Source organism: Paramormyrops kingsleyae, chromosome 21 (genome assembly GCF_048594095.1).
Source record: "Paramormyrops kingsleyae isolate MSU_618 chromosome 21, PKINGS_0.4, whole genome shotgun sequence".
NCBI classification, from domain to species: Eukaryota; Metazoa; Chordata; class Actinopteri; order Osteoglossiformes; family Mormyridae; genus Paramormyrops; species Paramormyrops kingsleyae.
This window is the reverse complement of record NC_132817.1, coordinates 15,194,302-15,222,198: the sequence shown is the minus strand read 5'-3', so window position 1 is coordinate 15,222,198 and position 27,897 is coordinate 15,194,302. Positions and strand designations below refer to the sequence as shown.

The following is a 27,897-nucleotide window of genomic DNA, read 5'->3' as shown; positions in this document are numbered from 1 at the left end:
AGAGGTGGCTGAAATTTGAATCTAAAGGAGTTGATGAATTTACAGTAAAGGGGGGAAAAAACAGCCATGAGTTTGAGCTGGCGAAGCCGGAGCCATCACACCAAAGCGTGAGGAGACGGTGGGGGCCTGTGGTCGGCGTCGGGGGGACGCCAGTCTCCACACAGCCGTCCGCTCTTCCTTCGACTGCTCGTGTCACTGCCCACCCACTGCATCACGCAAACGTAGTCTGAAGCAACCAGGGACCACACATTGCTGTCTTTTAATATGAAGGATTTTTTTTAAATCTATTTAAAACAAAATGTAAAAAAGGGAAAAAAAACAACCTCGTTTTAGTGTAATACTAGCGTGTGAGAAGGGGGGGGGGGGGCGTGCTGTTTCCCCCAGAAATACTCTTGTATAGATTCGAGTCTCACTGACTTGCGCTATACATACAATAATGACTATGTTGGCCATTTCTGTATTTTTATCGTGATGTATAATACTGTAACATTAGGAGGTGTTTCTGAAGGGATGGGGGGGCACTTTTCCTGGCCCATCGTTGACCTTTCTGAAGAGACGGCAGTATTGGGTATGAAGCAGTCGGTCTTCGGGGTTTGCTTTGTATTTCATGGTAGGGTAGAACAGATCCTTTTCTTAAGGACATGAGTGTCTTGTGTAGTTAATAAAGTTCTTTGTATGTTTCCTTATTGTAAATTTTTTTCTTTAGACTGAAAAAGTTGCTTATTGACAAACATGGGAAAAAAGAATTTGCATCTGATAAATGTATTTTTTTCCCCTTGCCAGTGTCCCTTCAATGTAGATACATATTTAAAGTCAAATAAAAACAACGGCTTCTATTACCATACAGCTCTGTTTTGTTTTCAGCACTTATGAAACCACATTTCATCTGGCTTTTCCTGGGAATAAATTCTCCTCTGATACGAGTTCACTACTCTGCGGCTTTAAATTGGTTGTGTGTAAACATTGTTTCCATTAACTAACATAAGGAACCAAACCAATACTGTAAGACATCTTGGCTGGATCCCCAACCCCCTGATGCTTGGCTTGTGGGAGTTTAACTACAAAAATGATTGGTTCTCTCTCTGAACCAATCAGATTGTAGAGGAGGTGGGTCCAAGCAACCAGAGGAAGTAGGACCAACTAATCAGATGTCTTGGCCCCACTTCCTCTACAATCTGATTGGTTATCTCTCAGAATTTTTCTGTCTGCCCTCAGAACATATTTATGTAAGTCAAACCATGAGCTGATACTTTGGGTACAGTGAGCCAGTGGCTGCAGGTGCTACCATCCAGCTGGCCATTGGTGGCATTTGCTAACTTCAGGATGACATCATCTGTCTCCTCTCAAAATAAAGGTTCTAATAGGTTTTAGCCTATTTTTCCAAGAGTGGTTCCTATCAACTTCCTGTCCTCCTGGATGCACCAAGTCACCCTCATTGCTGTTCTTTGTGGCTATTAGGTCCTCTCCATCTGCCTAAATCGATGTTGACCTTATTTCTGCATCCCTCTCAGGCTCACTTGCAAGGACCTCAATCTCCTAAGTTCCTTTCAGACCGTCAGAGTGTAAGGACGTCCTGTGAATCGTCTCGCTCCAGCTGTATGGAGTGGCGCCGTGACCTCCTGCCTTGCTGGCCACCGCGGGGAGTCGCTTCTGGGGGACCGTGGGCTGCCAGGGGTTGAGTGGCACTTGCAGGGATCGGAGGCAGGAAGCCAATCCTCGCTGGAGACTTGTGTGCTGGAGGCTCTGGAAACTTCCGCATCACGCCGGACTCAGAGGACCCTGGGGAGCCCGGTGAAGGAGCTCGTAGCTGGGAGTCAGAGGTGTGACGGGGAACGGTCAAGGAGGGCAGCTGGAGCAGATGCTGGTCCTGCAGGGCTGGCAGTGTGTTCCTCCTGCCCAGGAATGGGGCATTGCTGGGGAGGGAGAGCTTCTCTGGAGGTCCCCTGCGTGGCGGCCTCCCCAGGCTCGGCCTGCCTTTAGCAGCCTCACAAGTCTCCCAAGCTTGGCCACCCAGGGCGTGGAGGGACCATCTCCGGCCTCCTGCATAAGTAGGCGGCTCAGGCGACAGGAAGTGCCTGGCCTCTGTCTCGTCCTCTTCGTCTGTCACTTCCTGCCGCCGGTTGCCTTCTGTGTAGGAGCTACGCAGGTGTGCCAGGTTGTGGATGGCGAGACAGGGCTCCGAGCGTAGCCGGCGGACGTCTTCCTCCCCGCTCCCCGTGGCTCTGAAGTCAAAGACCGTCCCTCCGGCCTCAGCCTCTGAGCCTGGGGAGCCGGTCTTGAGCTCGATCTCGGACGGGGACATGCAGGACACTGGTGACGTGTCCGGCGAGGGCAACACGTTCAGGTAGCGGCGGGTAATGGGGCGTCCCCCGGCACTCAGCTCTGTGGCGATGATGATGATGTCACGCCCGCCCTCCCGACAAGCGTCCAGCAGAACCTGGAGCGTGGCCTGGTCTCGGGCGTTGATGGCGTAGACCAGCGATGAGGCCCCTGTGTAATCCTCCATACTAGGGTCGGCCCCTGCTTGAACCAGCACCGTGGCCACCTCTGGTCCTGCCCGGCCCATGCATGCGTACATGAGGGCCGTGCGCCCAGCCTTGTCCTGGCTGTTTGGGTCGGCCCGGTTATCCAGCAGATACTGGAGGAGCCGCAGACTGGGGCTGCTGGTTTGCTCCCCCCTTAGCTTGGCCTTACAGGCTGCCAGAAGGGGGGTTTCGCCTCTCTGGTTGCGCTCGTTCACCTGGGCCCCCCCATCTACCAACATCCGTACCAGCCGCAGCTTCCCCAGGTACGCGGCCGTGATCAACGGGCTGTCATCCCCCAAGTAGTCCCGGGGATCTCCCATTCTTTGCGGTTCCTGCTGACATCGGTTATATCGAGCCGTCTTGTTGGATTTTTACACGCAGCATCAAGGATGAATTGGACTGAACTGCAGAAGGTCACCTCTAGGGCTTCAAGTTCTCAACAGTGTCATCAGGTCCTTCACCCAGCTGTTGTTTGGGGTCCGTGAAGCCTCAAAGCCTCCTCTGATGCCTACAGCAGAAGTCTCCTAGTACAAAGGGGGGAAAACATCAGGGTGACAGAGACAGTGTACTGTAGTTAAAAATGCATTGGAGACGAGAGAGTTGGAATGCTTTGTTTAGTCTGTTTTGGGCATCGCAAAGGATTATGAATGTCTCACGACCAACGCACAATTATACGACGTTTTCCGTCCAACAGAAGTTTCTCGTGAGTGTGGACGGAGGTACGTTTCAATGGTTTTGAGTCCGAAATGTCAAGGACGGCAGCGCAGGGAGGCTATGGGGGCGGGAGAAGGTGGATACAAAGGCTGAAGGACTGTTTGATAGTGGTGTGGCTTTGAAATAGGGTTATCTGCGTGGGACTGCCATCTGTGATGAAAGGGAGCAGCACAGCCAGCCGACAGATTCAATCGATGCTTTAAACTACCCCCTCATCTTGGCTCCATAATAGCAATAAGTACAAGAATTACGGGCTAATACCAGATAACTACCATGGTCATACTGGTGTAACTTCACATGCCTCTGCATGGGAGGTAGTAGTGTAACAGCCAACCTGTTACTCATCTATTGTTGCAATGAACTGTCATAAGCAGTTCACAGGATCGCAAAGATGTAAGACCACAGTTACTTTAGGGAGGTGTACCTGCTTCTAGCACAGGTGACCATTAGATGCATCACAAACCGTCACATAGTACTGGATGTGATCCGTGACCTACTACTGTTAAACTCACAGTGAATCCTTCAATAAACCTTTCTTTTTAGGTCAAATTAATATTCCAAAGAACGATTATAACACCACATTATAAACTCAGCCCTTCTAAGGTAAGTTAACTGTCCACTTTAACATCATCTCTCCATATTTGTTTTGATGTATTTCTAAAGTAATTCATATAGGACTTGAGAGAAGTCCCCGTGTTTGTATGCTGGACGTTTCTTCCAAATTTATTGCAGACTTTACCTTTTGTTTGTATTATATATTTTGAAGTAACATTCTTGCTAGGAGTTTCATGAGCAGTTAAACCTCTGTTGCAAAGGGACAGAATAATATTGTTTTCTCTCTGTTACTGTTGAAATTTCTGTCCCTCTCATTGTACTTTGTCAAAATTGAAGGCACTTACCAAGCGAAAGGTGTTGTCCGCCTCCAACAGTTTTCTGAGGAAGCCTGCAATAGCCTCAATATAAAGCGAAAGACTGTGATCGGCGATCTGGATCCTTCAGTGTGTGGCTCTCCTGAAGCACTTCTGTATCCAGACGTTATCTTGAGCCTTGCATCCTCGGAAAACATGACATTAGTGATGCCATCGAAATCACTGTCCCTTTGGGAGGAGAGCCGGAGCAGAGTTTTTAAGGACTTTGCCAGGCAACCCTCCACATCCAGCTGTAACCTGCTATGTGTGCAGGATAAGGAGAGGGGGAGAGAGAGAGAGAGAGAGCGATGGTGTGTGAGTGAGAGCAAGTGAGACACAATGCAGGAGGGAGAGAGAGAAGGATGATGATGATGTTATTAATCTGCGCATAACACAGAAACAGCAAAGTCAGTCAGTTAGGAGCCTGTTAGTGTGCAGGCAGGGAAGAGCATTTCATTACCAGCGTCAATGTGCTCAGCAGATTGAAGCCCAACAGGGATCTGGTGAGCGAGGAGCACAAGGTGTGGAAAAGCATCACCGCTTCTCTCAGTCCATTAAGTGCTTCATGTTTCATAATCATAGTTTTCGTATTAAGGCTTAAGGCTTTTTTCTCATCTTGAGACTTTTTTTTTATATTTTCCCTGCCTGTATGACAAACATCTATCTCAATTAGCCGACAATAAAAACTAAATAAAGCTTAATTTCATATTTAAATATACTGTTTCATATACTGTTTGTGTGCGTGCTTTTATCCTTAACCAAGCTAGAAAAGCTACTCTTAATATCAGCTTCAGCAAACAGAGAACCTCTAAAGCTGATTTAGCATATAAAACATGAAACCATGTATTGTGCATTATTAAATATAATCTCCCGGATGTTGTAGGTAACTAGAACAAAGATAAAGGACATGGAAATTATATGTCAGGGAACAATAAATATGTTCTGTATCTAATAGACGATATGAGTTTGGAAGTATGAGTTAAACATGAATTATGTAAAAGAGAATTTAGAAACATTTATGAGGAAACCACATGACAGAAAGCTTCACTAATGGGGGAAATTTATAATTATTAATCAGAGGCATGATCCTCTGGTTTTCTAAAAAATAGTCCTCATGAGATTCCTGCAATTTCAGCACAAACTTACAACTCATGGGAGATTCACTTATACAAAAATGTTCTGAGGGCATAACAAAAAAGGATTGGTTCAGAGAGATAACCAATCAGATTGTAGAGGAGGTGGATCCAACAAATCAGATGTCTTGGCCCCACATCCTCTAGGCGACTGGACCCACCTCCTCTACAATCTGATTGGTTATCTCTCTGAATCAATCATTTCTCATTCTGCCCTCCCACAAGCTTCCTTGCATGTACAGACGCTCCTCTACTTACGAACTTTCAACATACGAACGAAGAGGACAGTAAGTCCAAATTGTGTTCGTTGGGCTCCCATTTCCTGTCCGCAACATCAATTTTTTTTCTGCGTGCCAATTCCGCCTAGTACGACTTCTGGCCGCTACTCCCACCGCGCAGCAGCATAGCGTGCGTACTCCCAGCATCCTATAGTTCTTTGTACTCGCGTATACCTTTAAAATGATGTTCAATGACGACTTACAAACATTTCAAGGTACGAACCACCGTTCGTAAGTATAGGAGCGTCTGTATAGATTTTTTTTAATTCTTAAAATAGCGATACCCTAATTAAAAAAAATTGCAAAAATTTAAGGCAGACAGACACAATACCCCAATGTGTATTTGTAACTGGCAGTCAACCTCATACATAACTACAGACTAGAATAAATTTCCAAAATACTGTGAGATCCAGGTAGCACTGTACAGTCGCATGGATGATGTTGATGGGTTAAGGTTTTGATGGAGTGTTAGGGAGACAGCATAATCCCCAGGACAGACTGCAGTGTGGTTTCACATGCTGGGTAGTCGGTGTTGAGGCAGTGATGTCATACAGGTGGGAAACCAATTCATGTGAATAAAACCATTTTAGTGACATGATACTTCCTTGTTCCATGTTGCAGTACACTGTGATGGGGCTCAGCAGAGAGGCCCGGAGCGGTTCAACCGGTCCAGTTTGATCAGTGAGGAAGCTTAAAATGCATTGGCATTGATGTTCTGTTGCTGCAGGGTGTTGGGGTGGCATTAAGACTGGATACTTTTGTAGGAAATGAGGATGCGGACCTTCGTTGTTGACGCTTGTTTCATGACCAGGCCTTGGATCTGACCTCTGATGGAGGTTTGTGGAAAAGTCCCCGGTCTCCAAAGATCCTGTTTATGCCTATGGAACCCTGGCCAGAATAGTGGCTTTTTGAAGCTCCAGAAGGTTCTAGAATGTAGCTGTATTCGATTTTCCTTACTAGACTTGCATGTGAGTTAATCATAATTAACTGATTGATTCATTAATTTATTCATTGATGTAATTGTCCCACTAGTAATGTGTAACAAATCAGGTGATAGGTGTACTACCCTTCAGGCTTGCCTATTCACCAGGCTCATGCAGGAACTACAGCTGCCAGGGACCACAGATCTGTGAGGACTGTTACTTTGTTCCAGAGAGAACATCTGCTCTTGTAGAGAAGAAGTACAGATCTATGTCATGGAATCCAGGAATCCGGCTTTGAAGTCAAGGTGTGGAAGTGGAGGTGCTTCTCACAGCTTTGTGTGTGTGTGTGTGTGTCTGTGTGTGTGTGTGGGAGAGAGAGAGGGACAGAGTGTGGACCTATTTGCATATACTGTACTTCTGAGGGTGCTTGCATGCGAGTCTCTGAGGCCGTGCACTGCCAAAGAGGAAGATATTAGGTTTCTGAGGAGAGCTGAAGAAATGGAGCCCAGAATGAAGGCACTGTAGTCACAGAGGAGGGGGGGGCTCCTGCCCATACTTTGCTCAAATACTTCTGTAAGCCAAAGCCACTTTTAATCAAGTACACTTAATCATATCCTTATTTGGTTTTTGATTAGCTAAATGAGAGCGCTAAGCATTGATACAGGCGCCATTATATGATAAGTAAATATGGTTGATGATCTTCTGTGCCAGGTAGATTAGATGGATTGCGCACATTTGGATGCATGTGAGTCTGTATGAGTGCGGGGCCTGTATCGGGATTCTGCCATATGGCCACCAGGGGGAGCAAGGGAGGCAAACCACATTTATGTTTTATTTTTTTACAAGCTCTGAGGAAGCACTGTCTGTTTGTGAGAGGTCAGACACACTGGGCACAGGCAAAACAAAACCTGCTTACATAATGTTCACATTCCTGCCCTGTGCACTTGGCATTCACTGCGGCGTGCGCAAAGTGACCGTGCGCAGCAACATACCGTTCTCATTGGTGCTGTCTGCACACTGTGTTCACTATAGCGTGTGTGACTGACCATGTAAGCAATGCTGGGTGGGTGGGGGTGGGGGGGGTCCTTGGAAACTGGATACCAGGGTCATCCTCTAATGCTTGAAAAGCCTGAAGACTTGGGAATGAAGTGGAGTCTTGCCACGGGGCAAATGTTGGGTGACTCTCCAGGCCCTGCGGAATAAAAGGCTGTGTCCCAAAATGAATGTCATCAAAAGCTGCTGGATCTCATGGCACGTATGCAGCCACCAGGTTTTTCAATTCACACTCCAAAGTTGGATTAAAGTATAAGCTGAGTTGCATTTTGATCCAGATTTTGGATAAAGTTCAGTTGAGAGCGCTCTTTACCGGGCTTGCAAACGAGTTTGCGGCTTCCTGTGCTATTTCTTGGCAAAGATTTTCCTGAGAGCGAAGCCTGCGGCTCTCTTAGGTACTGGTGCAAATCAGCTCGTACGCCGGATTAGAATGGCCTCGTGTAGATTTTCGTTTGTAGCAAAGTGGACGTACTTCTTAGGTGAGTTGTCCAAACGTATTCTTCATTTTCATCTGTGTGTTAAATTATGCTGTTCCTGAGCAGCCAACTTTGTCCAGATTTTGTCTGGAGGTGTCAAATGCAAATCCCTGTCAGCACGACCCAGCACAAGGCCCGATGGGACCCACACCGCTGAAATAGACGAACGCCCTCCTGTGCCGTTAGCCTGGGTTCTAATGATCCAGTGTTCTGCAGAACCTTCATTCATAGTTCATTTAAAAGCTTAATAAGCAAAACCCATAAAAATAACTCTAATTCCTTCACCGCTGTATCACCTCTAGTTGGAAATGAACATTTGTGTCCATCTTGTGACACATTTCTTGTTTGCCAACTGGATATGACTGCTTAGTTCAAGGCTGTCGCCCTTAGAGAGGTGACCCTGTCCGCAGATATCACCAGCTGAGACCAACCAGGACTGCGGTGGTGGGTCAGCTTTCAGCGTCAGTCTTAGACCAAAAAAGCAGAACAGTAACTGGCCAAAGAGGAGAGACCTGGACACATTTCACACAAAACATTTCAGCCCTTTCATTTATTATTTAAAAGATACCGATGTGTTACTTTTGAAGCATAACTATAGTTATTTCAGAAAACGTTGTGTTCTGTTATGGTGTCATTTTTTCCTGATTACACTCCATATTAATACCTCAACATTGACTTACAGGAAATTTATAGGAAAAATCACTTGGATATCAAAAATGTGGATATTCTGTCGACTAGAAATCTTGTTGCATTTTACATGATAATATGACATGGCAGATTTATTAACTTCCATCCATCCATTTTCTATACCTGCTTATCTTGTGCAGAGTTGTGGGGTCTGGAGCCAATCCCAGAAACTACAGGCACAAGGCAGGAAATAACCCAGGGTGGGGAGCCAACACACTGCAGGGGCCACTCATTATTCACAGCTATGGGCAATTTGGCAACTCCAGTTAACCTCAGCATGTTTTTAGACCGTGGGGGGATGCTGGAGTCCCCAGAGGAAACCCCACGATGACACGGGGAGAACATGCAAGCTCCACACACATGGAGCCATGGCAGACAATCGAACCCTGGTCCCAGAGGTGTGAGGCGACAGTGCTAATCAATGCATGACCCAGTTTTAGGAAGTTATTTAAAAATAATTTAATTGAAGTTGATTAACCAGTAGAAGTGAAAGAACATTTCTGATTTGTTCTTCTGTAAATGGTGCTCAGAGTTTTTTGGCTGTGAGCTTAGATGTGTGTGTGTAGATCTACACTGTATACTTTCACAGTAATACTGCCATACTGTCTCTCTGCAGGTAAGACAGGGTGCAACTGATTCCGTTGTACAACTCTGAGTGGGTACCAAAAACAACAGCCTCTTATTTTCACTTCCTGTATAAGTCAGAAGTATTTGCCCTTGGTTTCATAAATACTTTGTTTCATGGCATAGAAAGCTGTGTGATGTCAATGGCCAACAGACCTGTACACCAGCCTATCATTACACTGATTAAGTCTTCTAATGGTTTTCATTGGTTCAGCTGCAATTCACGACGTCAAATGTAATTCACAAATGTTTGTGGTGCATGCAGTTAGAGGCATGCCAGGAATTTAAATTTAATTCAGGGTTGATGGCTCAGACATATCATACACGTTAAAGGAAATAGATTATTGAAAACTCAAAAGCAGAACTGTCACCAGGAATAACATTCAGGGGAGGAAGAATGTGAGGATTCAAATGAAAAGTTGCAGTATTTTATGTTTGGGGCTGATACTCAGACTATGCAGACTTAATTGGTTGTTGATAAAGCTGTAACATCCATGACCTCGACTTTAAAAAAATGCCGATGTTCCAGACACTTGGTTTATTGTGAACAGCTTGCTTTGTTAGACTCTTCCAGTTTCTCATTACGTGCGGAATATTCCTAAACCTCTCTTAATGCAAAGAGGAATGTTATTTGTTAATGTTAATATGATGAAAAACTTCATACAGCTGTTGCACCATCGGAAGTGGGTTTCTGACTTCCTCTTGTTGCAAAATGCTCTCATGCCACAAAACTTTATCAGAGGTTGCATATAAAGTAAATATGGAATCCATTCAGGTCATGCTCAGAAACTGATGTAACAGGCAAAGAGTAGGACTGTTTCTGTTTATGGGATACAAGCAGAATATAGCTTGATTAGTAAGTCAGTCTAGTGTAGCATTGCAACTGTTGAGTCAAATAGTTTAATTTTTCATAATTTATAAGAATCCAGACTAGCAAATTCTAGAAGGAACTTTTTTTTCTTACATATTTCTGTTGTTTTTCATGATTCGTATACATTAATAAAAATCGTATTTGTATTGCCCTTTACCTTGTTTATTTTTTGCTGTCGCTGTGTCACGTTTGCGCAAGCCGTGTCTGTTACTTGCACATGCGTTTTTCTCGTTCCTTGGGTACTTTCCAGCGGAAACAGTGCCGGCAGTTTATTTTAATGAAACTGAGATAGAGGAACACGTGTAACTGGGACTGCACTGTCAGTTCGCTGACCTAACACTTGATATCTTAGCCTATTTCAGAATCGTTTTGGAACTTCAATTTGGCGTCGACTCCGGTGGAGTTTTTGGAATGCAAAAAAAACCCTGTATTCTGATCAGTTTCGTTCTAAGGAAAAGAACGAGCCATATTTAACTGAAGAGAGAAGTTACACGGAGGAAAATATGCTGTTTAGAAGAATTTGCAACCGTATTGGGATTTCTCATAATTTTACTGAATAGGCGAATGCTTATCTAGTGCTGAAGGTCCCGTTATTGTTTGTTCATTTGCTTTTTGGTTATAGTGATTCGGTCAAGAAACTCACTCTTACTTACACGATCACTATTTAATATTTACATCAGCTTCTTACGCTGTCTTTCCATTTAAGGCATATAACTAGACTACAGTGTCAATACAAACTGGACACTCGTGGCGGGTCCATTTGATCACATAACTGACGTAATTTTGACGCATTTTTTTTCTTCTCGTTATCTTTCTACGCACATGCTTCCTCAATACCAAAACAAATTTCCAAAGGTGTCCCCATATTGACGGAGAACATTCATCGGTAATGGCACTACCACGGTATTTGTTATTGGGATGGTGGTGAATAATTAACGGTTGCAGGAATTAAAAAAACAAATAAAAGATGTTTCGCTGACCAAAAGGTTCATTGGGATTTTCGACCATCACAAATTTCGGTTTTACTAACGGACCTAAATAGACCCTGAAAAACTACAACACCATCACGAGTCACGTACTCATTATGTGAACGCGCAGTGACGTCGGAGCAGACGTGCTCGTCTGAAAGCGGGAAACCCCGCCCACGGCGCCCCTCACGCCTCATTAATATTCATGAGGAGCTGGACGGGGCTTTAGCTGCCTTCACGGCTGTTGTGGTGGAAATGGTGGCAAGATGGCGGCGCTGGAGGAGGAACGGCGTTACGGGCTGTCCTGTGCGAGAGTAAGCGATGGAAGCAGCGTGTCTGTCTTCCACGTTAAACTGACTGACAGCGCGCTGAGAGCTTTTGAAAACTATCAGAACAGACGGGTAAGTTAGAAAAATCGACCTGGCGCCTTTTTGGACGTGTCAGCTTGTGGCCACTGCTGGACTACTGCGGTTATGATCGCTAGTTAACGAGGTGTGCGGCTGTGTTATATGTGTTGTGACTAGTTAACGCTCATCGGTGTGTAGTGCTGGCTGAGTGCTGGCATGGCCATTGATTGAAATGCTGGTGTATGATCAATCGCTTCCCCATACGGAAGACGAGAAGATCACCTAAAGAGAGATGCAATAAGATGAGTTGTGTGAATAATTCTATCTGAGGTCAGTTCAAACAGCGATTTTTGTAACGTAAGACCCGACAACTTAAAAACCAAACACCTAATTTAAATAACAAATATGGAAAATATCGTATTTCTTTCTGTCTTGATTTCCTAACCTGACCCCTTTTAACGGGCTAAGCTACGTAAATGTAACCCCAAACCGCCGTTTACTTTTTTTGTTCACATGGCAGTAACGGTGGTTTTGGGTGAAGCCGGGGACCTCGGCATTTTATCGCCCAGCCACATAAATATTTACTAATTAATATTCAGGAGAGTTGAACTTACTTGTCTGAATAATTACATAAGACGTTCGTTCTCTGTAGAAACCGAGAAAAGGTAACGGGAGGTGCTGTCCTTTTCCCATTTGTGGTGCCTGGAAAAAAAAGTTACTTTTTGTTTTTTGAGTAGGACTGGCCAGCAACAAGTAGGAATCCCAAAATAAACATATTGTTGATTGATCTTTTCTGTAGAAATGTAGCCGAACATAGGAAACACCTGATACCATCTTTGTGTGTTAAACACTGCTTAGCTGTTGGTTATTCATGTTTGTAATAGACAGGAGGCTAGTCTATAAAATAAAACGAGTTTGCGCTCAGCCTTAGTATCACGTGTAAATTCTTCGTTATATTTGAAGTTGCGTGGATCACTGTACATCCTGTTCCGTTTTAATTTCGTGCCTTATAAATCCATTAACAGGGTCTTATATTTTCCATAAATTTAGGGTTGTCTTTTTCAGGATGACTACATAGTCTTAGTTGGTGCTAACTTTGAATTATGTATGATCACGGTGTTAACCCGGGTTTATTCTGAAACTGGATGTGGCAAACACAACCTGTCTCGGCTCTAAAGGTTTCCTTGGTGGAAAGCATGACTGTGCAAGACTAACAGCTACAAAATTATTAGATAAGAATCCTCTGTTTAACCGACCTGCACCATTTGTTATGCAGACATTCACAACATAAAGTTCCGGAAGTCTTTCTTGATGTCATCTCTTTAGCCTAAGTGACCTTACCAGTGACATATTTCTGACTTGGATTGTTGGGTGGACTGGTAGATTATACGTGTGGTGGATTCGTGAAGATCGTAAGTGCTTTAGCTGTCTGATTCTGCTACGGTTTGTTTGTCGTTGGACAGATCGTCTGTGTTCTTAGTGTCCACCTAACTGACTGTGTGAATCCCATTTGTTTCCAAACAATTCTCTGTTGCCCCCCGGTGGTCTTTGCAGAAAGGTAACAGTGATGTGTTAGTTAATTTTAGCCACCCTTCTCTTGCAGGGTCTTGGTTGTGGTCAGTTTTCACTGATGCTCTGTGCAGTGTCTGTTTCTGTCACAACTTCCCCATTTAACGGGGCACATCTTCTGAGGAATGCCAATTGAGCTAGCCCTAAACTCCAACTTAGATATATGTCTGTCTAAAAAGCAAAAAAAAAAAAATAATCTCAAAGAGGCACAGGTGTATTTGTCTGTCTGGAAATCTTTCAGTATCTGTAACCTGACCTTGTGCAATTTGCGGCTCGGTAAATATTATGGTCAGGCTTCCAGAAAAGACTCGCTTGAAATGGTTCGGATTGGCAGGAAGTAGTGTGTGGGGCAAGTATTTCTCTAGAAAATTAATGCAAGATTACATAGAAGTTGTGGTGGTGGACGGATGAATGTCTTTTCTCCCTGACTGCTGTGAGCTGTTGTGCTTGCAGATGCACGCAAGCTGTGCCGCTCTGGCACTGAATTTATGCTTTTGAGGAAAAACGTGCAAAGGTGAATAAAATAGTGTTGGTTCGCTCAGTTTAGTGCTAGGTAAAATGACACATTTGACACTCTCTCAACACCTCAGCACAGCTGGCTTTCAACGTGCTATGATTTGCAACTGTTTTTTCAGTTGAAAGTCCTCTCATTACTATTCTGACTTAGCAAGAGGGGCGGGGCCTGTTACCTCAAGCCTAGTCAATGTAGCTAATGATCAGTCCCCACTTAAATGGGCAACCAGCTGAGGTCCCATTGATGTTTAGGGGACGGTAAGCTTTAGACAAAGTGCCTTATTACTCTGGCCAGCGAGATGCTGAATACCAAGGCCTACAAAGTGAGAGCGACCTGTTCGGCATGTGCTGGACTCCTTATGTGGCAGCAGCCGAAGTCCATAATATGGTCCCAGCGTGCGTGTGCCAACAGCAGAACAGTCCAGGGAGACATCTTCTACGTGGGGGAGCTTCTCATGTGTCAGACCTCCGGCGTCACCACTGAAATCGAAAAAGCTCACAACTGCGAATGGAAGTTCTTTTTTTTTTTGAGCCCAGGTGTAGTAACTGTCAACCCCACCACTCAATTTCACTCGTCGTTTGCGCTTGGCGAGCGTTTCGTCTCACTGCACCGACACCCTCTTTTCTCCATTTCATTGCCCAGGGGCTGGTGTTTCTCGCTCCTCCTGTTGCATTTTGCCCCCCCCCCCGCCGGGGTCTTATTTGCGGCTGAGTGGCAGGTCTTGCAGGTGGCTTTCTCCATCCATCCCATTTTATCACAACACTGCTGACTGTGTCTCCAGGACGATGGACTGTATCATGTTTCTGGCCCCTTGGGGAAAAAAAAAGTGCCATTTTTAGGTAGATGTGCTCTGTGATTACAGCTAACCAGGGTTTGTGGTGTGTTCTGAGCATGTAAGATTGGCAACGTTAATCACAAAAAGTGACTTTCCAGAGTCTGTGTTGTGATACTGCAGGTGACTCCAGTACTGGATAGGTTATATTGTGTCTTAGATATTTTTACCGGGTTACGTTTATTTATTTATTTAGAAGATGCTTTTGTGCAAAGTGCTGTAGAGTTGAAAATGCAGGGTCGTCCCGTCCCTGGGGGAACTGTGGCTGTGGGCCTTGCTGAAGGGCCCAAGCATGCAATCACTTTGCTAAACATGGGTTTGGAACCAGCAGACTTCTGATTACAGGCACAGAGTTGGAACCCGCTGAGCCACACTGCACTAACTTTGGATCTTAACCTGGACTTCTAAAGAGGAGTTCCAGGGTATGTTTATGGGGATTTCTGGAAGGTGGACATGCTTCTCAGTGAATTCCAAAGGTGAACGGGGCACCAAGTGTTGAACAACAGGTTTGGTCACTATGATGTGCCTTTACCGCATCGTTAACTCGTATGTCACCCTTAAACCTGATGCACTCTGGTGGGTTTGAGGTCCTAGGAAAAAAAAAAAGTCTTCCCCCCTCCCATGGGGGTCAACACAATCCTCTTGGGGGGGGGGGGGGGGCATTCTTACCGGACCTTTTAAGTTAAGGACAACAGGCACTGTAACTTATCTCCTTAGCATCTTGAACCAAAACATTTGAGACATGCACCAGGTGTTTGGGAGAGAGAGTTTTGAACATTGAACACTCAGCTGGAATGGAGATTACTGTAATGCTAATTATTAGCAATATCATAGAAAGACAATTCATTCCCTTATGCCAGTGTTTATCAACCCAGTGCTCAGGGATCCTCAGACAGTCCACATTTTCAGCTGCCCAGAACTGGACAATCAAGCAATAACACTGAATACCTGATGCAGGCGTGCTGGGAGGGAGCAAAAATGTGGACCATCGGGGGGGGAGGGGTGGGAATACTCTCTTACGCTTATAATGTCATGAATGATGTTGCGTGATCCCACTGCTCAAGGCCCAGAAGAATGATGCTGTTTGGCTACTTTAAAATCCAGTGTGCCCAGAATCGGTCGCTGCCATATTGTGAGAAGGTGATAGGAATATGCTTTCACAAGCCGAACTGCAAAGTGGGGAGGCATGACGCGGTTCATTGTATCAGCAATGACTCACTGACCCCTTTACAGTGGAAAGTAGCGATTTCCCATCATGTTGTCATTAGTCTGACGAGAGACAGGCAACTTCCTGTGGGAGAATGTGTCATCAGTAGTGCATTAGATCCCGACCTGGATCCATAAGTCTGCTATATTACATTTCCCGTCTTCGCGTTACTGACACTTTAAATCGAAGTGGGAAGCTTTGAATTTATTCCTCTCCTGTCAGGTGTCTCTGTCTTCTGCTCATCATTGAACAGAATGTTTGACATCAGTTTCTCCAGTCAGCTGGATGGAAGCTCTTTGTTGGTTTAGGTCACATATATAAATGTGTGTATACATGTAATGCAAATGTGGAAGGTGCATCTGAGGATCTCTGCATAGTCTCAGCGTTGAACTGCACAACTCCTACCTCCCGTGGAGGGGAAGTGTTCGGGTGAGGTGCCCCCCAGTCTGCCAGCGCTTAATTCAGTGTCAGCGGGATAAGTCACGAGTCAGCTATTCCTGGGCTCTCGGCAGGATGTGGGAGGCGTGCTGGCTTTTTGGGGAAGTTGGTGAGTGTAGGACATCACACGCTTGACACTTGGTGTGCGCGTGGATCTTTGCCGAGTGGCACCACAATTTAAATTTTTATTTTTGGAGGATACAGCTGTTTTTTTTTTTTTTTTTTTTTTTTTTTTCCCCTGTGCTCATTTTTACCCTGGTGTCGATTTGTTAAAACTGAGGTGTGGCGGTCCCAAGAAATGACCCCCTGTCAGTCAACCGCTCTGTGATCACTCACCAAGAAAGCCGGGAAGTCATGGTTCTGACCACATCACACTGTGCTGCCGGGAAGCGGGGGCTGCGTTTCGGAGGTGCGCTTTTGTAGGGCTATGGCTTTGATGTTTGGTGCAGGCAGCTTGAAATGGTCTCCCTGTTTGGCAGTGGGCAGAAATACCAAAATAACAGCATGTTCTGGATTCCAAAAGCTCATTTCCGTGGCCTGATTTGGACTGGCATCCGATTATGTGTCCTGGTGTACCTCAGCCTTGTGCCGTATGTTGCCTGGGATAAGCAACGCCCCCCCTCGTAACCCTGATCAAGATAAATGGGTGGATGGATGGATGGATGGAAATTTCCATCATAAACTGCTCCCCTGACTGTAATGTTTCACATTGAACTTAACAGCGACATTACAAGTCGACATGGAAGTTTTTTTTAATGTTCATGCCGTTTTTATCAGTTTGACCTTCTCCCTCGAGAGGTGCTGGAGACGGCTACTAGCCCCTCCCCCCCCTTGCTTCAGGTGAAAATGCTCTGGGTATCCAAGGCTACGGATGCTAATCCTTTACAGCTGGCAAATGGTGGCGCCTGACAGGATGTGTGGCGGAGTGTTTTTTGAATAGTCTGAATTAACAAAGAGTGCCTGTATATTTTAGGTGATTATCTGGTGGCGGTGCCTCCCCGGCAGTCCCGCTCGGAGGCGGGCGTCTCCTGGGAGCTCACAGTAGCTCACAGCAGCTCACAGTAGCTCACAGCAGCTCACAGCTATGACATGCCTGCTAAGCAATAAGGTGTCACATCTATCAACCCCATACAAGTTACCTGCTGTTACACGATAAGCTGGCTGTAAGTCACTTGAGGGTACAACAGCAGAGCCTGTAGGGGGTGGGGGGGGGGTCAACTAACTTCAGGTTCCAAATTTAGTTCTTTAAGTGCTGTGCCCCACCCCCACGTGGCAGGAATTCTGATGGGTCAGCAGTGAGCGGGGCCATCGGTGGGATCCGGAGGAGGACGAGCAGACGGATCCCAGAGCCAGGAAGTCTGGGAGCCCCACGCTAGTAGTGGAGATGAGCGGTTTTTATATATGGAAAATGTCTCATTTCGAAGGGCGTGGGCATGCGGCCGCCTGCGCCTTTGTGTGTGTCGGTGTTACTGTCTGCCTGCTATTTCCACAAGACAAACGGCACCGTGTGCAGAAGCTGCTGGGGCTTCCACTTAATGTGCAGCCTGCTTGACGCTGCGGCGCGGCCGCGATGCGGCACCACCGGGCTGCGTCTGGACGCCGCTGGCACTGAGTGTGTTTATTTTATTAAGTAATGCTGATCGCAGGGGTTCATCTGAACCCCTTTCTGACCCCACAGGGGTCACCTTCCTTTAAAGCATGTTGGTGTTTTTGGGGTCTGGCAGTGGGGGGGTGCAGGTCTGCCGGGATGCAAAGTTCAGCATCGACTGCACCTCCAGACAGGCTTATCTGAGTCAGACCTGTTTTAATATTGACAGAGTTGCATGGGCGCAGAGCGTTGCCTGGCTGGACAGGCGGCCGTTGAGGGCCGTTCGCTGCCTTTGTTGCTGAGCCCTTCACCTCATGCTTGGGGCATTGCTGCCGTAACTGGGGGGGGGAGATAAGGAGAAGGGTGGTATGTTGTCCCTGTGGTTTGCAAGCAGTGGCAGTGGTCAGATTAGTGGGGCTCGAGGGAAATGCAGAGGCACAGCGTCAGAAGGTGTGCGTGCGCGCGTGTGTGTGTGTGCGTGCGTGTGCTCTGCCACAGTCCTGTCCCTCGCTTACGTGACTCTCCACATATCCTGCTTCTGTCTCGTCATTGTTACGTAACAGGCCAGTGAGGACAGGTCTGCGATTGCTAAAAGATAGAGAGGTCACTGCAGAGCTGAGCGAACCACACTGGTGGACAGGGGACTTGACTCCTGTTATCAGTAATGATTTATGTATGATATAAATCTCTTTTTCCGGGGGTGGAGCAGTAACCTGTTCTTATTTTTACATACCACATCTGAGCACCGTGTGGGTCCGTCTAACTTGTTTGTGTCGTGCTTTTCTGTCCACTGATGCTTTTGTACTTTTTCCTGTGTTGCAGAACCTGTCTGCACATCCCTCTATCCGCTTCGCCGGAAGCCAGGGGGTAAGTGGGAGTCTCCTTTACAGTTTCTGTAACGTGACGTTAGATTCAGTGACAGCGGCCCAAATGCTCCCCCTCTCGGTTTGCCACAAACATTCCTTGTCTGAGGTCGGTCAAAAAAAAACTCGCCAGCGCAGAGCGCCACCCCCACATCATCGCGTCCGGCCAAAGATCTTTCCACATTCCTCGGGTCTGTGAGGTAGCGCTGGACCCAGGGTGACCCCTGACCATCTCGCTTTCCACATACACCAGCTGTTTTATTGTTAATATCCTGCTTACAAACTTTCAGTGACAGGGACCCTTACTTGCTTTCAGATAGTGATGTAAACAAATGAGAAGTGCACCTTTCGACTGGTGTCCATGTTTCAATATTAGAGATCTATCTTTTAATGGCATTTAAAAACGTTTAAAAAGCAACAATATACATAACAGCCTAACAAAAAAGCTTATTTATATTGAGCTAAAAGCAGGAATAAATGAAGCAATTTGGAAACAAAAATATGGTGGAATATACAGCCTATCTTGCTGTTGAGCCACTCAAAATCACCGTGAGGGAAGTCCCTTCACCGTGGCAGCCCTAGCCGCCATGACGGTTCATTGAGCCTTACATCTGCATTCATGTAGATGCCAGAATCTGCCGAGATGATCGATGACTGTGATGTTATTGCTTGGTCTGGTGGGCCGTCTCTCTCTGCCGCCCACGTGGCCTGCCAATCCGTCTCCGGCTCTTCGCTCTCACATCCCTGCCGTATTTAGCGTCCCAGTTTCCTTCCATATGACAGCTGTTTAGGAATGAAGAACATTTGATCTATTCCACCATAGAATCACCGGAATTTTGAGGGAGTGATTACAATGTTACCTATAATAAGCCGGAAATTGTGCTGATTTTCTCCCATGTTGCACACCTCAGGGATATGCCAGGTTAAAGTGTTTAAAGCTGATGTAGATTCTACACAGAAATATACATCATAGGCAGCCGGCGTACACTTCACCGTAGCCTGACGTGGATCTGCCCAGAAACATGACTGCAGTGTAGGGTACACAGCCACCTGCGGTGTGCATTCTGCACTGAAGTATACAGTCTTTACTCCGCCCCCGCAGAGTTTTACGGCGCACGTCAATCGCACAGGTTGTGCCGAGGTCATCTCATCTTACTTTCAGCCTCCTGCCGCATAATAGATGCGTGTAAACGCGAATCCGTCAGGCTCGGAGGTTAACTGACATCCCACAAACGTGGCAGCATTCCGGGGCGCCACTTTGAGGAACTGCCTTTGATTTGCTGTCAGATTGAAAATGCAAGACTGTGTTTAGCTTTAAGACATTTAGGCAGCCTCCTCCCACCCACCCACCCGCCCCCGCCTTAGAAGCCAGCTTGGGGAAATCCTGAAACTTATTCCATGAACTTTAATGATGTAGAAATGAAGGGATTCCCCTGCTACCCCCTGCGTTTCTGCAGAAGATCTGCGTGCCACGGCCGGAAAGCCCCGGCAACCAGCAGGTCTTCACCTTCTACCTGTCCAACGTGGGCAAGGACAATCCCCAGGGCAGCTTTGACTGCATCCGGCAGCATGGCAGCCCGGGCCACTTCCGGCTGGACGGCGTCGGCACGATCCACGACAAGATCACCGTGTGCGCCTCCGACGACTCGTACGAGAAGGCGCGGCAGAGCATGACGCAGGCTGAGGAGGAGACGCGCAGCCGCGGCGCCATCGTCATCAAGCCCGGCGGGCGGTACCCAGGTGAGGCTTATAGCCCCGCCCACCAACTCTGGCAAATCAAACCACAAAACGCCTCCTCATAAAACCACGATACGCCCATACTTGCTTATAGTTGTTCTGTCTCATAATAAAGTTTCGTGGGTATTAGTAGGTCTTCTGGAATTTCCTGCCATTTTCGCTCTGTCGATCACCCACAATTCGGTCTCTGGTCATTGGCCAGAATTCAGTCTCCCTCTGATGTGGCCCCACACTCTAGTCCCTCGAGTGGGGGATTCCTCATGATCGACAGGGGAGCGTTCGTCTATCTGGGGGCCCTTGACGGACGTCAGCATGGACACTCAGGTGTTGCCGATTTAATTAACTGTTGCATTTTCTCCAGGGCAGGGTGGGGCCCTTATTGTTACCGGGGCCCTAAGCCTATAACCTAGAACAGCCCTATATATCAATCTACCCCTGATAAATGCAGATGGTGGGGCTTCTCCTTTCAATTGATTATTTAAGGTAGCCATTTTGTTTAAGGTGGTCTGATGATGATGTCGCCTGATGACCCAGGCTGGCATTGCCCTTTTCCCAGGTTGGTTAGCCCTGCTATTATCTTTCATTAGAGATAATCGTTTGGGCTCAATAGACTGGGGAATAAAAATGGATTAACTGAAACCAGCCTGACCAGCTTGCGCCCTGGGAACTGCACGTCAGTCTTAATCATTCATTCCTGGCAGAATCTGCTCCTCCAGAGCAACGTCCCCGGCCTGCCCCCCTCCCGCCGCATCCGCATCAGTCACCAAGTTTGACGCCTCCTATATGATCCACAGGGAAGAAGGTGCACATCCGGAAGCCTCCGGCACCCAACCCGTCCGACGTCGCCCCCTGCAGGCAGGTGAACCGGCCGGTCATCATCTCCAGCGCCATGAAGAAGAACGGCGGTGTGGTGGCGGGCGTGCAGGGGAGGCCCCTACGAGAGCGCCTCACTCATCTGCTGGCCCTCAAGCCCTACAGCAGACCGGAGCTGGTCCTGCGCCTGCAGAAGGACGGCCTCTCTGCCCAGGACAGGCCCTCCCTGGACAGCCTCCTGCAGCAGGTCCCCGCTCACGCCCTCACCCACCTGACAGCGCCCCCTATGGGGAATACCGAGTTATCCATTATAATAAGATGGATCTTTTGGCTGGATTTAGTTTTCATTACTCATACTTAGGCTCTGAAACCAGTTTTTTTTTTTGCATAATTATGTAAAGGGTATGCTGAGTGTGCAAGTTGTGCGATTTCAATCATCAGAAGCAGAAGTTTCAGCGGTGCTCTGTAGTTCTTTGTAACAGTTTTGCAAGTTCCTTATCAGGCCTTATTTTGGTGTGTCTGTGTGTCCAGGTGGCTGATCTGAACAGCAGGGACAACTCATTCACCCTGAAGGACTGTCTCTTCAAGGAGGTCCAGAAGGACTGGCCTGGCTACTCTGAAGGGGACCAGCAGCTCCTCAAGAGGATTCTTGTTCGGTGTGTACAGAAAGTGTGTCTCTGTCTGTGTGACATTTAATGAAAAATCTCCAGCTGCAATAAAAAAAAAATAAACTAAAAATGCCATAAGTCTTGTATTTTGTTTTGGTTACTTATGGTTAAGGTCAGGGCTGGGTTGGGGTTAAGGTCGTCATTGTTGGGATTAGGTTTATGCTCATAGAAATTAATGGAGAGTCTTCCCAAAAATATAGATACCTAATCTGTGAGAGTGAATGAGTGTGAGAGAATGTCAGGTGTTTCTTTTGTTTGCATGGAGTAGAGATCATGCATGTATTTTGGGCCAGGCACTGCATTATCCAGGCACTGCATTATCCAGGCACTGCATTATCCAGGCACTGCATTATCCAGGCACTGCATTGAGATTCCTGCAGCCGTGTGTTTTCACTTAGCTTGTAAACAGTCTTAACCAGGTACCAGCTGCATAGATTAGACTTGGACAAGGTCAAATGTGTTAAAGCTGCGGCGATTCCCAGAAGTATAGCCTTTGTGTTATAAAGCGGGGGGGGTGGCTCCGCTGTACGTGACAAAGCAGCCCTGCCTTGTTTTTGAAAGTTAGCCGAATGTCGCAGCCTCAGCACATGGCTGCCAGCTGCCGGGCTGCTGCGGCCGCATTCGGCACCGCAAACATGCTGATATGGAGAAGCTCCGCCCCTCCCTCCACCCCTCCGTCCCTCCCTCTCTCCGTCCCTCCCTCTCTCCGTCCGTCCCTCCCTCCGTCCCTCTCTCCGTCCGTCCCTCCCTCCGTCCCTCTCTCCGTCCGTCCCTCCGTCCGTCCCTCCCTCCGTCCCTCTCTCCGTCCCTCTCTCCGTCCCTCTCTCCGTCCCTCCCTCCGTCCCTCTCTCCATCCCTGCAGCCCATGTCTTCTCTGGTACAGTCCCGTATTTTGAATCTGCCTCTTGTTTTGTGTGCCCGCCCACCCCCTAGGAAACTCTGCCAGTCCCAGAATGCAGCCCCAGCCCCCGGTGAGGATCTGTCCAACCCCCCCAAGGGTGTGGCCAACACGGCTCTTTCCCAAGTGAGCGGAGTCGCATTTTGGCTTTGTCTGTCCTCTTGTTGTTGTCCCCTGAGCTATTGTCTTTTAATAATTTAATTTATTATTATTTGTTTTCAATAGTCGCCGCCTCAGAAGAGATCGGGAATAACGGACTTCATTGACCCTCTAGCCAATAAGAAGCCCAGGATATCACATCTGGCGGGGAGGATGGCTCCGTCTTTGGGTGACAAGCTGAGCAGTGGGCAAGAAGCAGGTGCAGTGCCAGGCGGCGGGGGTCGGTTGCCTGGCCTGTGCCCCCCCCCGCCGGAGTCGACACGCCCCTGTGATCCCCTATGCGATGTCAGCAATGACTCTGGCCGCAGTCGGCGGGATCGTGAGGGGCGGGGCGCCGGAGCAGTGGACCGGCTCGGTCAGCCCATCTTCGGCTCTGGCCCCGCCTCTGAGCCGCTACCCGTCCGAGTCTCCGCCCCTCTCCCCCCCGGCCAACCCGGACTTGCCGGAGCCCCCCCAGAGCCTCCCCCCGCCCCTGCCGCCCTGCACACCAAGTCTAAGAAGAAGTCAAAAAAAAACAAAGGCAAGGAGAAAAGCAAGGACAGGGAAAAGGAGAAGAAAGGTGTAGCGGTGCAGGGGGCGGAGTCACGGAGCGGCTGTGACCTCACGCCTTCCACTGACGGCCTGACAGGCAGCATGTCGCACGGCGGTACAGGTAATGCCATAGTGCCCCCTAGTGCCTATTTTCCTATTTACAAACATGTAGGGATTGTTTGCTTGCAAAGCCTGCTGGTTTTAGTTTGTCGTAAATCAAATGTGGCTAAATCTTTTACTTTTTTTGAGAGCCCCGGCCCAGTATCAGAATTTGCTGTCGTGCAATGCTGACCTCTAGTGGTCAGTGCGGAATTGTCAGTGGAAAAGCCAGCATTTAACGCAGAGGGTCAAATTGCTGCCCTGCAATATTTTATTCATCTTATTCCCACTTGCATTCGTGAGGCCATTTGAAATGCATGTGACCAGGGTACCTGTTTACAAGGAGGGATCAGGGGGTTTTAAATGTAAATGCAAATATTTCCGGGCATGGTGGCCCTGCTGGCTGTGTGTTGATCCGTGTGACCTTGCTGTCATTCAGGTCGAAATGGAACATGCCATAGCGCCAGTGCCCTGCCGTCTACGCCGGAAAAGGCCGACTACTTACTGTAAGAACATCCTCACCGCCTTCACCCTACATGTGCTCCTTGAGGGCTGTGTGGTTGCTCAGATGGATGTAAATGCTAACCCATCAGAAATGCTCCAGTCTCCCTCATGCCTCTAGCGAGGCTGTGCACTGACAGGATCTGTTTACTGTTCCTTTATTTATTTATTTAGCACATCTGTTAGCTCAGTGTTTGGGCGTGCTCGTTTGATTCCCAAAGCAGCCACTTCCTATGCAGTGAACCACCCGCGAATGACCGAGTTCTGTTAGCCGCAGCGGTAGTCGAGCCGTTGCGGACGTGTGTACGGGATAAAGTCTGCAGTTGTGCAGAAGCGGGGCTGCTGATCTCTATCGAAGACACCCCTTCCCCTTGTTCCTGGGGGGGGTGGTGGGGGAGCGAAAAAGGCCACTCTGATTAGGGAGGCAGTCAGGTGATTGTGTTACCTGGTACGAGTTCACCTGCCTTCCTTTCCTTGCGTCGGTACAATGACGACACCAGCGCGCACAGTAGCCCCCAGAATGGGTCGACGCTGACCAGACTCCCTCTCTCTTTCTCGACTGTTTTCCCACCTCCGCCTCCCCTTCTCCTTCCCGCTCGGCCTTTGTAGGAAGTATACTGCCATATGCTCGCATGAGCAGCGGCAGACCTATAAGAACGACTTCAATGTGGAGTACAGTGAATACCGGGACCTGCACGCGCGCATTGAGACCGTCACTCGGCAGTTCACCGTGCTCGACTCACAGCTCCGGCAGCTTCAGCCTGGCACTGACAAGTACAAGGTACCTTCGCTGTGGCCCAATGCGCCGATTTGGGCACCGCGACCCTGCAGCGCCGCTGCCAGCTGCTGCTAAAGGGGCATAACACTCCCGGCAACACCTCTGCATGCGAGATGCTGCGCTTTGCCGCATGACCACAGAAATGCGACTTCCTGTTCTAGTTATCTCCACACAAGAGCTGATTGCTGCAAATTAGGATGCGTGCATTTGAGCGGTTATGATCATCTGAATTGATAACATCTGCCTGGTGATCAAGCAGCCCGGGGAAAGTAAACTCTTTGTCCTGTTCTTCCGTTCACAGACAATCCATAACCAGATACTGCAGGAGTATCGGAAAATTAAAAAGGTCAGTTTTTCCAGTGGTCTTTTTTGTGGTTCTGGTTCCAGTTTTAGCTTCTCGTAGACCAGACCTTCCTGGTAGTGATGGACATAGTGACACTTCATGAATTATTTGCTGTGTTTTTTTTTTTCACCCCAATCGATGGAGCGCTCTGAATGAAAAAGGGCACAAAGCATGCCCCGAAGCAAACCAAGAGCACCACCTAGTGGGGACAAAAAATACAGCAAATGGTTCACAAAGAATCATTTTTTTCTATTACTGCTTCCTAGTCCTGTGTCTGAGCACTGAGCCCTGTTTTCAACTTCCCTGCAGACAAACCCGAACTACGCCGAGGAGAAGAACCGCTGTGAGTACCTGCACAGTAAGCTGGCATACATCAAGAAGCTCATCGCGGAGTATGACCAGCAGCGGCTCCAGGGCTGCTACTAGGGCGGAGCAAGCCAGCCATTTTCCCCTGGAAACCAGGCCCTGCCTACCCTGGGGATGGTCTGCTGAGTGGTGCCTCTTGGGATGGTCAAGGGGGTCACGATTGAATCCTTTCATTGGAGCGGAATCCTGAGAAGGGCAACTAAGTCCTTTAATGTATTTATTTTGTGCTGGATGATTCCACAGCCCTTTTCGGGTACCTTCATTTTTCACGGGGATGAATCGTGTTCTCCTGCCCAACCCGTTCTCAATGCAAGGGAGGAAGAACATTTGTACCATATTCTTATACTGTTATGTATTACACTTTTTTAATTTATTCATTTTTTTCTGAGGGGGGGAGGAGGTTTCATAGAGATTATATGTCATGGTAATGATACAGTCTGCAGTATCGGGGTGGGGAAAGATATATAACATATATAATATGTCTTTAATCTTATTTCATCAGCCAGTGTGTTTTTTTTTTTTTTTTTTAAGCCTTGGCATTTCAATAATTGCCCATACGGTGCAATTGTGATATCATAATAATGATGATTATTGTTCTAATAATTGTTGTTGTCGTTGTCGTAGTTCTTGTTTTTATGGGACATTTTCCCTTACAAATAACCTGACTTTCACAGAGAAGACTGCTAATCAGGCATGCATAGGTGTCTTGGTCCACTGGGGTTTGTAACCATCGCCTGATGCCCTTGGAATCTGATTACGCTCAGGCTAAGCCCAAGAGAATGGCACCTCCAGTCTTCATAAAACAACATTCCTATGAGAGTGTCCGAGCTGGTACACTCTGTATGAGTGCAGGTTTTTGAAGGGACACTTTGACAGGTCCAGGAAAGGTGCAGTGGTCAGGCAGAAGGATTGCCCATCTGTTTGGGTCGACTGTTTGTGTTCCCTGCTGTGATTCCATATTAAATGTTGATGTTAGGGTTTTTTTCTGGACTGTCTGTTCTTTTATTGCCTCTTTGGAACCCACACCAAAGCGTCTGGAGTCAAACAGTGTCGCCACAGTACACGTGCAACTTGTGTGTGGCCATCTTGTGTCCTTTTTTGTTCTTTTGTGTTCTTTTTGTCTCAGCTGCATTTAACGGCACTGGGAGCGTAAACACTAGAAACAGCCTTGTTGTTAAGGAAATGTACACAGTGTTAATTGTGGTGCCATTGCTGACCTTGCCTTCGTCTTGATTATCTTTATTCGGTTGAAAATGGATTTTCAATGTTTTTCACTCTGACGGACTTCGGAACTAGCAACCAGCTGTGCTGAACTCTCAGACTGTGTCTGCTTATTGCACAAGCGGCCCCCCCCCCGCCTCCTTTCATTGGTGGTATATGCCCAGGTATGGTGGGGGTATGACTACCTGAGGGAAGCCTGAAACTGAATGACAAATTAAAGTATTGCTCCCCTTAATGTCTATCTGCTGTAATTGCAAATAACGCCCCCCCCCCCACCCCTTGTAGTGATGTTCGGGGAGGATGTCAGTGACTGGAGGGCACAGCTTTTTGACCTGCAGCAAATTCCTCCAACCTGCCCGTCCACCCAGCTGCCTGGCGGGATTGTGTGCTATGACAGGGGGGTGGGGTCTGTTTTTTTCCCCCATAATGGTTTCTGATCAGATTGTACCTGTGATTGATGGCCTTAGATGTCATTTCATTATTTTTTTTTTTATTACTACAATCCTTAGTTGAGTGATTATTCTGCACAGGTTTAAAATGTACGGCCTTGTCAGCCCTACACAGTGCAGTGGTCTGCAAATAAATGCTGTGCGAGCAAAAGATTAGAAACTTTTAGAAATTGACTTTTCTAGATCACCCCGAGACACTTGGAAATTTCCCATTTCAAGAGAACTTAAAAGTCAGTTGGGTCACCTTTTTGCATTCTTTACAATTTTCTAATATAGTACTGAGTGTATACTGCCTTGCAGTTATGACAGGAGGAGGTATGTTTAAACCTATACCTTGTGAAGAGTACCTGGATAGTGTAAAATCAGATGCACAATGCCATTTGTACTTTTTAAATTCCATCTAGAAAAACAAACATATTGCCACACTAAAGTTGGCGTAACCCTCTGTTACTGGTAGTCCAGTTTTTATTTTCCCTCAATGGACTCTAAAGATGTGTTCTGTATGTTCATCCACCATTATCAGACAGCCTAGACTTATGGGATGGCTTCTCTGTCCCATCTCTTTACAGGTCAGAGGATGGGGGATTTAAACACTTCAGTCAATGGTTTTGATAGAGATGTCATTGTTTTGCTGGAATGTGTTTTCTTCTCCTCCAGACTCTGTCCTCGCATGTGCCAAGGAAATTGTTACTTTTCATAGGGAATGGGAGTTTGCAATTAAATTATTTATTCATTCTTCTTCTGTGCATATTCCCTTTTTCAGCCACCAAAAATGGTCTGTAAAACATGAATACGGAAAATAAAATATGAAATGAA

At 47.2% G+C, this 27,897-nt stretch overlaps 2 protein-coding genes across 4 annotated transcripts; one reads left to right on the top strand and one right to left on the bottom strand.

Annotated features, from left to right (window-relative positions):
- Positions 1 to 3: 3 nt before the first annotated feature.
- LOC111836587 (ankyrin repeat domain-containing protein 34B) lies at positions 4 to 13,946 on the bottom strand. Of its 2 annotated transcripts, none has more exons than XM_023797989.2 (4): positions 13,924 to 13,946; positions 12,122 to 12,209; positions 4,139 to 4,408; positions 4 to 3,049 (listed from the first exon to the last, which is right to left on the bottom strand). In XM_023797989.2, the coding sequence occupies exon 4, from the start codon at positions 2,843 to 2,845 to the stop codon at positions 1,556 to 1,558; it is 1,290 nt and encodes a 429-aa protein (XP_023653757.1). In that variant the 5' UTR covers positions 2,846 to 3,049; positions 4,139 to 4,408; positions 12,122 to 12,209; positions 13,924 to 13,946; the 3' UTR covers positions 4 to 1,555. The 2 variants fall into 2 exon arrangements, with proteins under 2 accessions (XP_023653757.1, XP_023653758.1); XM_023797990.2 differs by having other exon boundaries at positions 4 to 3,046.
- Positions 11,370 to 27,897, top strand: LOC111836582 (RNA polymerase II elongation factor ELL-like). Of its 2 annotated transcripts, none has more exons than XM_023797983.2 (11): positions 11,370 to 11,561; positions 18,478 to 18,522; positions 19,976 to 20,258; positions 21,050 to 21,315; positions 21,600 to 21,724; positions 22,670 to 22,760; positions 22,860 to 23,445; positions 23,863 to 23,929; positions 24,534 to 24,601; positions 25,004 to 25,048; positions 25,355 to 25,458. In XM_023797983.2, the coding sequence occupies exons 1-10, from the start codon at positions 11,427 to 11,429 to the stop codon at positions 25,012 to 25,014; spliced, it is 1,677 nt and encodes a 558-aa protein (XP_023653751.1). In that variant the 5' UTR covers positions 11,370 to 11,426; the 3' UTR covers positions 25,015 to 25,048; positions 25,355 to 25,458. The 2 variants fall into 2 exon arrangements, with proteins under 2 accessions (XP_023653751.1, XP_023653750.1); XM_023797982.2 differs by having other exon boundaries at positions 11,371 to 11,561; positions 24,534 to 24,705; positions 25,355 to 27,897.